The 11,683-nt window shown below is 46.0% G+C and overlaps 1 protein-coding gene across 1 annotated transcript in view; it reads right to left on the reverse strand.

Moving 5' to 3' along the window:
- The window catches only part of ttn.1 (titin, tandem duplicate 1), a 177,799-nt gene that overhangs the window by 14,998 nt on the left and 151,118 nt on the right, over nucleotides 1-11,683 (reverse strand). The window contains exons 159-176 of the mRNA XM_073473207.1: nucleotides 11,057-11,576; nucleotides 10,649-10,945; nucleotides 9,864-10,451; nucleotides 9,417-9,719; nucleotides 8,997-9,293; nucleotides 8,615-8,902; nucleotides 8,169-8,474; nucleotides 7,638-7,940; nucleotides 7,250-7,555; nucleotides 5,356-7,119; nucleotides 4,906-5,199; nucleotides 4,427-4,711; nucleotides 4,024-4,323; nucleotides 1,854-3,920; nucleotides 1,366-1,668; nucleotides 968-1,273; nucleotides 467-757; nucleotides 50-349 (exon numbers count right to left, since the gene is read on the reverse strand). Coding sequence (XP_073329308.1) covers nucleotides 50-349; nucleotides 467-757; nucleotides 968-1,273; nucleotides 1,366-1,668; nucleotides 1,854-3,920; nucleotides 4,024-4,323; nucleotides 4,427-4,711; nucleotides 4,906-5,199; nucleotides 5,356-7,119; nucleotides 7,250-7,555; nucleotides 7,638-7,940; nucleotides 8,169-8,474; nucleotides 8,615-8,902; nucleotides 8,997-9,293; nucleotides 9,417-9,719; nucleotides 9,864-10,451; nucleotides 10,649-10,945; nucleotides 11,057-11,576 — 9,118 coding nt within the window. The remainder of the gene's footprint in view (nucleotides 1-49; nucleotides 350-466; nucleotides 758-967; nucleotides 1,274-1,365; nucleotides 1,669-1,853; nucleotides 3,921-4,023; nucleotides 4,324-4,426; nucleotides 4,712-4,905; nucleotides 5,200-5,355; nucleotides 7,120-7,249; nucleotides 7,556-7,637; nucleotides 7,941-8,168; nucleotides 8,475-8,614; nucleotides 8,903-8,996; nucleotides 9,294-9,416; nucleotides 9,720-9,863; nucleotides 10,452-10,648; nucleotides 10,946-11,056; nucleotides 11,577-11,683) is intronic.

Below are 11,683 nucleotides of genomic sequence, written 5' to 3' on the forward strand. Positions count from 1 at the left end.
ATTATTTTTAGTAGGTGTTATGTCACAATAATCTGACCGTTGCACTTACTGAAAGTGTTTCTGGCAACCATCAGGTCTGACTGGAGGTAGACTCCAGCTCCATACTTGTTGACTCCGCGGACTCTGAACAGATATTCGGTATTCTTAAACAGCCTGGTGATGTCGCAGGTCAGCTCCTTGCACTCTGCGTGCATGATGACCCAGTTGAGTCTATTGGTATCACGCCTCTCCACGATATAGTGGGAGATCTCATCCCCACCGTCCTCGAGAGGAGGCTTCCAACTCAGTGTGCATGATTCCTCTGTGATCTTGCTGATCTCAATGCTGCCTTCACATACTCCAGGGGTATCTGGGAAACAATTATTCATTGTAATTCACTTTGGATCATAATGACTAATCATTCAAGTATAATCTCTAATTCATAAAATTGCTGGAAATGCTTGAAAAACAAAGCACTTTCACTTACCAAGCACTTTGACGTTGACCTCAGCAGTCTTGGTTCCGCTGACGTTCCTGACCGAGAGGATGTACTTCCCTGTGTCATCTCTGTCACAGAACTTGATGATGGCCATGGCCCTGGTAGGGTTGTACTGCAGGTGGTACTTCTCACACAACTCTAGCTCCCTGTTGCCCTTGGACCAGGAAGCCTTGGGGTCAGGCCTGCCTCCCACTGCAGCATCCAGAACCAGGTCTGAACCAGCTCTGACCATCACAGTTTCAGACAGGAGTTTACTATCCAGCTGGGCCTTTGGAGGCTCTGTTGGGTAGAAAAAAGTGGACACTTTTTATGGACAGGGAAGGACTGCTTTATTGGGACTGTAATACATTGTATACACATTGAATTTAATCTACGCGATAAATAAGACAGTTTTATCCTAAGGTCATTTTATTTAAGAATTGTTAGTCAGAAGTGTGAAAGGTTGCTCTATTGGTGGTATTGTATCACGATTAGAGATGTAGATCTTACCAAAGTCGGTCTTGCACTGCACAGAGCCGGTGGACTCTGAGGGCCTACTGAAGACCTGGTTGGCATTCTTGGCGATGACTCTGAACTCGTAGGGCTCTCCCTCTCCCAAGGCGGTAACAGTGTAGAAAGTGTCGGTCACGTTGGTATAGTTACACTTGAGCCAGCGGCCCTCACCGGTTAAAGTGTAGGGCTTACGCTCGATGATGTAGCCCACAATGGGACTGCCACCGTCATTCAGTGGGGACGACCATTTGAGTGAGACGGTGGTTCTTGTAACATTTGTGACTTCTGGCTTACTTGGTGGATCTGAAAATTACATTAAACATTCATTAGACATGTTGGAGGAATGGAGTATTTAATAAAAGGATAGTGTGATTCCAAACTGTATTAAAACTCACCGACTGGGTTTTGAGCAACTGCTCCCTTGGAGGCCTCACTGGCTTTGCTCAGCCCAGCACTGTTCATGGCATAAACCCTGAACTGGTATTCCAGGCCTTCAACAAGACCCTCAATTTTGCTGTAGCACTCAAAGCAAGGGATCTTGTTCTCTCTCACCCACAGAATATTATTCCTTTCCTTCTTCTCAATCCAGTAGCCATTCACCTTGCTTCCACCGTCATGATAAGGTTCCTCCCATTTCAGGGTCATTGAGTTAGCAGAGATGTTGCTGACTGAAGGCCTTGTTGGTGGGCCAGGAGGTGCTGTGATTAAAAAAAAAAAAGATTTTGTTATTGAGAACATTCAACTTAATCCTAGACTGACTCAGTAGGGGATGTTTTTACAGACATTAACAGTCCAAATGCACAACAAATGCGTAAAGACTTGTTTCTTTTATCATTTGATAAATAAGGGAATAAGAAAAACAAGTTTATGGAGTAGTACTTACTGAAAGGATGCTCTGCAACAATAGTCTCAGACTCAGTGTGTTTGCTGACACCAAATCTGTTCTCAGCAGAGACCCTGAATGTGTACTGCATGTACTTGGTCAGGTGACTGACGTGGAGAGATGTGTGTTTTACGCTGGAGTTGATCAGCTGCCAGGCGGTGGAGCCAGACTCACGCTTCTCCACAATGTAGTTGGTGATGTCAGTGCCACCATCATCCTCTGGTGGTTGCCATGCAATGACACAGGACTCAGAGGTGATGGATGAGATTTCGATGGGTCCAGTTGGAGGACTGGGTCTACCTGTGACATTAACTTCAATAGTGAAGGTCCTGGTGCCTGCCACGTTTTCCAGTGTCAGGTAGTATTTACCACCATCTCCTCTCATGGCCTCCTTGACCGTAATGCTGGTTCTGTCCTTAGTTACAATGATGGAGACTCTGTCTGTTTTCTTCAACCTCATCTCTTCCAGCTTCCAGGAGACCTTTGGAGCAGGTCTACCACTGATGGGAACATCAATGGTGAAGGAACTGCCAGACCTGCTTGTGACCAGCTGGTTGGTGATCTCGCTGAGGTCAGCAGCTGGTTCAATGTGAGGCTCTTTGACCAGCACAGGAGCCAGAGTTTCCTTGGGCTTGCTGTAGCCGGATTCATTCTTGGCCTTCACACGGAAGTCATACTCATCGCCCTTGTTAAGTTTTTCAATCGCATATGTGAGATTCTTGGTGTTGCCAACCACGACCCATTTGTCTGTACCCTTTGGCTTAGCCTCAATGACATAACACTGGATGCGGCTGCCGCCATCATGCTCGGGTTTCAGCCAGCCCAGTACCACGGAGCTGTCTGTGGTATCCAGAATGTCCATTCTCTTTGGAGAAGCTGGCTCTGCAGTGGCAATGACAGGCTCAGTCAGCTCAAAGGCCTCACCAACTCCATGCTGGTTCTCGGCTGAGACTCTGAAGAAATATGGCACTCCTTCCAGCAGGTCCTGGATCTTCAGCATATGCTTTGTGCACTTGCTACCAGACTGCTGCCAAGTGCGGCGGCTAGCCTCGCGTCTCTCAACAATATAGTGATGGATTCGAGCCCCCCCGTCATTTAAAGGAGACTCCCAGACAACTGTGACTGTGCCTCTGGACACCTCCTTTATCACAACAGCCTGAGGAGGTCCAGGAGTGTCCATCACCTTTACAGTGAATGTAATGGCCTTGCTGCCACTAGAGTTCTCCAGGTTAACGGTGTATTTGCCTGTATCATTTCTCGAGCAGTTTTCAATACTTAGAGAACTGTAGCCGTCTGTAGTTGAGATTTCTGACATGACGCCCAGTTCTCCTTCCTCCTTCACCCAGGTAGCAGTGGGAATTGGCTTTCCTCTGAAGTAGATGCCCAGGCACACTGAACCTCCAGCCTTGACAATGTGTGTCTGCTTGAAGGTGGCATCAATATCCACCTGTGGTGGTGTTAGCCTGTCTACAGCCTGAGCAGGCTCTAGAATCTCCTTGTCCTCACCTCTACCCATGTGATTGACACCAGCGACACGGAACTTGTACTCAGCTCCTGTCTGTAGACCTGTTATCACGTAATTTGTTTCTGCCACCAGCTGCTCATTTACCCTCTTCCATTCTGTCTCCTCTCCCTTCACCATTTCAATAATGTAACCCAGGATGTCCATGCCTCCGTCGTCCGCAGGCCTAGTCCATTCCAGGCTGATGGAGGTGTTGGTGGAGTCTGACACGTTGATGACAGATGGAGCACAAGGAATATCCTTTGGCTCAGCAGCTTTGATAGGCAAAGAGATGTTGCTAGGAGCTCCAACACCAGCGTCATTCACAGCCATCACACGGAACTCATACTCCATATCCTCTGTCAGGTTGAGCACCTTGTGAGCACATTCAACTATGGGTTTCTTGGAAATAACCTTGTAGAACCGGATAGTCTTCTTTTCCCGTTTCTCCACAATGTAATACTGGATGGGGTTTCCACCATCAGATGTTGGAGGAGACCAGGACAGGGTGATGCTCTCTCCTGTGACCTCAGTAGCATCAGGAGTGCCTGGAGCTTCAGGAGTAGCTAAGGAAAATAATTTTGATAGGTCAGTGCAGTTTCTGCATTGGCTACAAAAAATTCTGCCTGAAATATTAAAATATGAAAGCTTTTCCAACTTTCCACTCACTGTATTGCATCTGTGCAATGATGGGGCTGGATTCCAAAGGTCTGCCAACTCCAAACTTGTTAACAGCAGAGACCCTGAACTGGTACTCATTGGTCTTGATGAGCTTGGTTGCATTGAAAGTGCACTCCTTACATTCATCAGACACCAAGGCCCAGGCAATCTTGGATGTCTCACGCTTCTCAATGATGTAATGCGAAATCTCTGAGCAGCCATCGTTCTCTGGTGGGTTCCAAGACAGGGTGCACTTGCCCTCTGAGATGTTGCTGAAAGTGATGGGTCCTACTGGCTCCCCAGGCGTGTCTGCATCACATAGGTGTGTGAGATTAAAGTTAGAACATAAATAAATACAGTAGTGTAAGCAACTGCACTGTAATATATAGAGAAAAATGTAAAAACTGTATACCTTGGACTTGAACAAGGATGTTCTCCTTCTTGCTTCCAGATCCATTGGTGGCCTCCACAGTGTAGAGGCCACGGTGTGTACGATCAGCGTCCCTGACAAACACAGTGCTGGAACCAGCCACGTTGATAATGTCCATAATCTTTTTGGTTATCTGCACGCCATCTCTGTACCAGACGACCTTCGGGACAGGTCTTCCAGTGATAGTCACCTTAAGCCTTATATTGTCTCCTGCCTTGACTGTCAAACCCTCGAAGTACTCTGGACCAAACTCGATATTTGGAGGAGCTGGTTTTGAGAAATAGGGAAGGCATTAGTTTAAAGTGTGTCGCTTTACTGATGTAATTTTCAGAAAGATGACTTTAAGCCAGCAGTTACAGTAAATGCATCAAAAGCAGTACTCATCAGCTACATTATTTACCCATCAGTCCAGAGCTTCAATATTACAACCCTCTAGGCTCTCGTATCCTACCATTACTCACCATTCTCACTTCTGACTACAATCAAGCCAGAGGAGTTGGAGGGAGGACTGACGACACCAATGGCATTTCTTGCAGTCACTCTGAACTCGTAGCGCTCATTTGTCGCCAACCCAGTGACAGTGTATTGGCAGTCATGTACATCAGTCAAGTTGGCCTTGAACCAGCGGCCATGTCCTTGGCGTTTCTCAATGTAGTAGCTGGTAATCTTGCTACCACCGTCACGTTTAGGTGCATCCCATTTCAGTGTCACTGAGTCGCTAGTCACATCTGTGTAGTCGGGCTGGCCAGGAGGATCTGAAAGACATGAGATACATTTTTAACTCGTTTTGTTTGACTGAGCCAATTGACTTCTTTCAGTCTAACTACATATTATTCAGGTTTTAGTGCAGAAATGATTTTGATAGATTTGTTATAGTTACAGTCTTTAATGTAATCCGAAACAGCACTCACCAACAGGACTGACAGCCATGGTTGGCTTGCTCTCATCACTCATTCGACTGAAGCCAGCATCATTCTGGGCGTAGACTCTGAAGGAGTACTCAAGGCCTTCAATGAGTCCCAAAATCCTGTAATCTGTTTCTTTGATCAAAATAGTGTTCACCTTTTGCCACATGATGCTGTTCTTTTCCTTCTTCTCCACATGGAAGCCCTGGATGGGGGTACCACCATCATAGATGGGTTGCTCCCACTGGATGGTCATTCCATCGTTAGTGACGTTATACACGACAGGTTTACCCGGTGGGCCCGGAGGCCTAAACTGGTGCTTGGCAATGACCATCTGTGAGACCAGAGCCTCACTGACACCGTATCTGTTCTCAGCACACACTCTGAACTGGTACTGGACACCCTTGATCAGGTTGGGAATCTTAAACTGAGTATCTTGTACACTGGAGCAGGCCATCTTCCAGTCAGACTGGGAGGTGTCTCGCTTCTCAACGGTGTAGCAGTTGATTTCTCCACCACCGTCGTCGTTAGGTTCATCCCAGGAGATCATGATGCTCTCAGCTCTTACTTCATCCAGCCGGATGGGTCCAACAGGCTTTGATGGTGGTCCAAGTGTAATGACATAGATGTGGAAGGATCTTCTGTTGACCTTATTGTCAAGTGTCAGGGTGTATTTACCTTCATTCTCCTTCTTCACATTCTTAATCATAAGGGTGGCTTTGTTTTCTGTCTTCTTGAAGCGGACTTGGTCACTCTCCTTCAGAGGCAGGTTGTCCTTCAGCCACAGAACAGCAGGTCTGGGTTTACCTTTGTATGGCAGCTCAATGTGCACATTGTGACCCAGGCGAACACTTAGCCTGCCATCCGGGTATTCCGCAAGGCTTGCCTCAGGTGTTATAATGTAGTCAATCACTTTGATAGGCCCAAGCTCAACGAAGTCGCCCTGCCCCTTCTCATTCCTAGCAGCAACTCTGAAGAACACATCTGAGTGCTCCTTGAGTTTCTTGATCTCAAACTCACACTGTCGGCTAGTTCCTCCCAAAGACCATTCCTCTTCCTTGAGCTTCTTCTCGATGACATAATCAGAGATGATGCTGCCACCATCATAATCAGGCTTCAGCCACTGCAGGGTGACAGAAGTCTTGGATGAATCCTTCATAGAGACCTCTTTGACTGGTCCTGGAGTCTCTGTAGCCTTCACAGGCTCAAGTGTTTCACATGGATCACCAACACCATTCTCGTTCTCTGCTAACACACGGAAGAAGAAGGATGTCTTCTCAGAGAGATCTTCAATGGTGTATGTTGTGTCTGTGCATTTGCTTGTCACTGCAGAGTAGGATCTCTTGGACGAGTCCCTCTTCTCAACAACATAGTTAGTTATCTCAGCACCACCGTCGAGGAGTGGAGGCTCCCAGCAGAGAGTGACCTTTCCACGGGTCACGTCCTTTAGGACCAGGTTCCTGCACTGAGCTGGAGTATCCTGGACCTTCACAGACAGGGTCAGCGTCTTGGGCTGTCCCACACCATTCTCTATCTTTAACGTGTACTTTCCAGTGTCAAGCCGGGTCACCTCACGCATAACAAGGACTGTGGTAGTGTCTGAGTGGTGGAACTCATATTTAGGGTCGCGATCGATGCATTCTTCTCCCTTGCTCCAGGAAGCAGTGGGAGCAGGTCTGCCCTTCAGAGGAACAGACAGCTCCACATCATTGCCAGCCTTCACAATGTAGTGAGTTCTCATCGCCACATCTGAATCAATCTGGGCCTCCTCTGTGAAAATCATGAAAAATATTCAACGTCACATAAGGACTGCTATATGTGAGCAATGTAACAGCAAAACAAGACAAAGGTGTTGTAAACTAATCACACTTCACATTTTTAATATCAGTGATTAATTTACCCAGGATATCCTTAGCCTGCACAGGCTCAGTCATCTCCAAAGGCTCTCCACGGCCAGCACAGTTGACAGCAGAGACTCTGAAGAAGTAATTGACATCTGGTTTTAAGTCATGAACTGTGTACTCTGTTGTCTTGACCTCTCCCTTGGAAGTAATCATAGCCCATTCTTGCTCTCCATCAACAAGCTTCTCCACCATGTAGCTGATGACCTCACTGCCTCCATCCCATTCTGGCTTGGACCAGCCCAAGGTGATGGATGTCTTGGTGGAGTCCACCACCTTCAGCTTGCAAGGCTCATCAGGTGGGTCTGTAAGTGAAATAGATTTGTTAGGTGGGGGTGTACATCTATCTTGTTTTTGTTGTAAATATGTGAATGTCAGACTACATACCAACTGGGTCAGCAGCCTTATAGAAGTCTGATGTATCAGAGAATGGTCCCTCTCCTGCCTTGTTAATGGCACAGACACGATATTGGTACTCATTTCCTTCTGTGAGATGGTAGACACTCTGTTTGATGTCAGTGACAGGGTCTTTGTAAACTCTGATCCAGCGCAAGCTCTTCTTGTCACGTCTTTCCAAGTAGTAGCCTGTCACAGCGCTACCTCCATCTACACCTGGTTTATCCCATTCTACCACCATGGTGGACTTGGTGATGGTGTTCACCTCAGGAGTATGAGGCTGCCCAGGTGTTACTATAGAAATTCAGTACAAACATGTTAAGAAAATTCAAATGATACCACAATTAACAATTTTGAATGATTCTGATTTTTGTTTGTTGTTAGCGTTTTTTCCCCAAGAAAGCTTTTTTGGAGGGAGTAAATATTTGGTGTTACCTAAACTACAGAAGCTAATCATAACATCTGGTATGACTTATTCACATGAACAATCATATTCAAGGCACTTTACAGCCCAAAACATACCAAAAGCGTTCTTCGCGATGACAGGCTCAGACTCCAGTGACTCTCCAACTCCATACTTATTAACACCTATTACGCGGAACACATACTCATTTCCGCGCAACAGCTTGTTGACAGTGACAAACGTCTTCTCGTGTTTGTCTGAAATGGTCGACCAGACCACTCTGCTGGTTTCACGCCTCTCAACAATGTAGTGGGTCACCTTGGCACCGCCCTGGTCAGACTCAGGCACAGGCTGCCAGCTAAAGACGATCTTTTCGGCTGTGATGGAGTTGAAGTTAATGATGCCAGCTGGGGGTCCAGGTTTGTCTAAGGGGAGGTTAAAAAAAAAAGAAAAAAGAGGAAGAGTGTACGAACATTAAATAAAGGGATGATGGTATCTTGATTTAAATTGATTCAGTTTTCAGAACTATGGAAATATGAAGGGTGAGGCAAGAAATTCTTAATACCTAGGATTTCAATCCTGATGGTTGCAGAGGCTGAGCCAAGAACATTCTTGATCCTGATCTCATATGAGCCTGTGTGAAGGCGAGCTGCATCCTTGATCAGGACAGCTGAAGAGTCAGTTGTGCTTTCAACAGACAAAGTAGAGGTTGCAACCAGCTCTTTTCCATCCTTGAGCCACTCAATGGTTGGCAGAGGCTTGGCAATGATTCCGACTCTAAGCTTAACTGAAGCTCCAGCCTTGTACTGAACCACATCCAGATACTCTGGAGGAAGGTCAATGGCTGGGGCACCTGTGGGACAAGAGATATTTTTATAAGTCATTTATAAATAAATCCAGTAATAGCAAACAAATAAATTAGCCATAATTATAAATGAAAAACTCACCACATGCATCAACACAAGTGACTGGGCCAGCAATGAGAGACGGGTTGCTGACGGACCCAACGGCATTCTTGGCATACACCCTGAACTCATAAGACTCATCCTGGTTCAGTCCAGATACAGTGAAGCCCAACTCAATGATGTTTGTGAAGTTGGCCTTCACCCATCTTCCGTTGGGTGCATCCCTCCTCTCCAAACTGTAGCCAGTGATCTTGCTGCCACCATCATATGGAGGCCTCTGCCAGGCCAGGCTGACTGAGTTCTTGGTGACTTCAGTGATCCGGACATTTGCTGGTGGCTCTGTAAAATTATCGAGTAAGAAGTAGTTTTAATTAAACATCAGTAAAGAGTTTTTAGTGTGAACTCTATAATTTAAGGTTGTTGATCCACCGTAAAAAACTGGAGATGTTTAGAAATACTTACCACAGGCATCAATAGCGAGCACCTCTTCAGAGGTCTTGCTCATCTTTCCAATACCGGCAGCATTTTCTGCCGCCACCTTGAATTCATAGATGAGGCCAGGGCAGATGTTTGTGATTCGCCACTGGTTTCCTGAGATTCCTGTCTTATTGACCTTCTGCCAGATGATGCTGCTCCTCTCCTTCATCTGAAGATGATATCCAATGACAGGGTTTCCACCATCATTTACTGGTTCATTCCAGCAGACTGTCAGGCTCTCTCTAGATACAAAGCTGAACCATGGTGTGGATGGAGGTCCAGGGATGGCTGTATTCATAACACAAAAGTTTTGTTAGAGTGGGTAGATTTTTCATGTACAAGCTCTATCAATTCGTTATCAACAAAAAATGAAATAAAGTCATCAAAGCTTCACTCATTCTTGCCAACTTGTATTCAGGTGCATTGACTTACTGTATGGAAGCTTTATCATGACTGGCTTGCTGTCAATGTGGTCGCTGACACCGTAGCGATTCTCAGACTTGATTCTGAATTGATACTCCTCTCCCTTGGTCAGTTTAGTCACCTTGATTGAGCTTCTGGCAATATTAGTTGACACCTCTGCCCAGGTAGGAGTGCTAGTTTCACGTTTCAGAACAATGAAGTTTGTAACAGGACTGCCACCATCATACTCTGGAGGAGCCCAGGTCAGACGTACAGTGGTCTCTCCAACCTCTCCAATCATGACTGGACCAATAGGAGGTCCAGGTCTGTCCAGCACAATGAAAATAATGAAGATCTTGGTTGTACCTCCCACATTTGAGGCGGTGACTTCATACTTGCCAGCATCAGTTGAAATACTCTCATTTAGGGTGATGATTAAACTGTCTGGAGTAACTTCTGTTAGTAGCCTCTTGGAGCCCTTGATGACAACATTGTTCTTTGACATAGTCACCTTAGGCATAGGCCTGCCGGTGAGAGGAATCTCAAAGGTTAGGTTGGATCCTGCTCTTACATAAACTGTATTCTTGGGGTAGTTCTTCAGGTCAAACTCTGGTGCCTCTGTTGAAAAAATGAGACAGGAGTGGGATTAGTAATGTCTCCTTAAAACTGCACCCCTCCCCCCAGAAAAAAATCTATCTGCAAAAATATCCAATCATATTATTTATACATGGCATCCTGTTTTATAGTGACAATAAAAAAATCAATATGAATTGCATAGCTAATACAACATGTAGGAGAAAAGCTACAGATAATACCTTGTATTTCCTTGACAAGAACAGGTACAATCATTTCCTTTGGTTCACTGAGTCCGGCATGGTTCTCAGCACGGACTCTGAAGAAGTACTCAGCACCCTCCCTCAAGCTCTTGATGGTGTGGGTCATGGTCCTCACAGTGGCACATTTCACCCACTTGGTCTGTCCCTTCTCCAGGGCATCAATAAGGTAACCCCTGACTCTGCTACCGCCATCATATTCTGGTCTTGTCCAGGCAATTGTAATGCTGTCCTTGGTAACATTTGCAACTCCAAGTTTCATGGGTGGAGTTGGTACCTCTGTTACAGACAGTGGGACATTTTATTATGCACATTTTGTCAAAACGAGAATGGCTGTATAAAGTCAAGTAAATGGCGACTACATTGAAAAACTGTCAGTTCAAATGTTACCTGTAATCTTTGTTCCAGCCTTGGCTTCTTGAGGGACACCCACTCCATACTCATTTTCTGCAATAACTCTGAAGTAATAGGTGGCACCCTCCTGCAAGTCTTCCACCCTGTAAGTCATTGCGTGGCAGTTGCTGGTCACAGACACCCAGGCCTTCTTACTGGCCTCACGTTTTTCAACATGGTAGGCCTTCACTGCATCACCACCATCATTCTCTGGAGCTTCCCAAGTGAGGGTTGCAGAATCCCTGGTCACTGCTGAAACTTTTACATTAACAGGGGGTCCCGGAGAGTCAAGCACTTTCACAACCACAGGCAATGTTGCTTTTCCCAATGGTGATTCAATGGTAACACAGTACTCTCCAGAGTCATTTCTAGATGACTTCTCAATTGTCAGAGAAGTGCTGGATTCTGTTGATTCAGTGGTTCCTCTGACCTTTAGATCAACGCCCTCCTTGGCCCATGCCACTGATGGAACAGGTTTGCCCTTGAATGGTATCTTGAGAGTAAATGCCATGCCATGCTTAACAAGAAGTACTTTACGCATCTCAATGTCAACATCAAATGATGGCTCAGCAGTTCTGTCCATTGCTGTACCTGGATCTGAACATAAGCTATGCACACTGCTGC

This window comes from Pagrus major, chromosome 9 (assembly GCF_040436345.1).
Source record: "Pagrus major chromosome 9, Pma_NU_1.0".
Taxonomy (NCBI): Eukaryota; Metazoa; Chordata; class Actinopteri; order Spariformes; family Sparidae; genus Pagrus; species Pagrus major.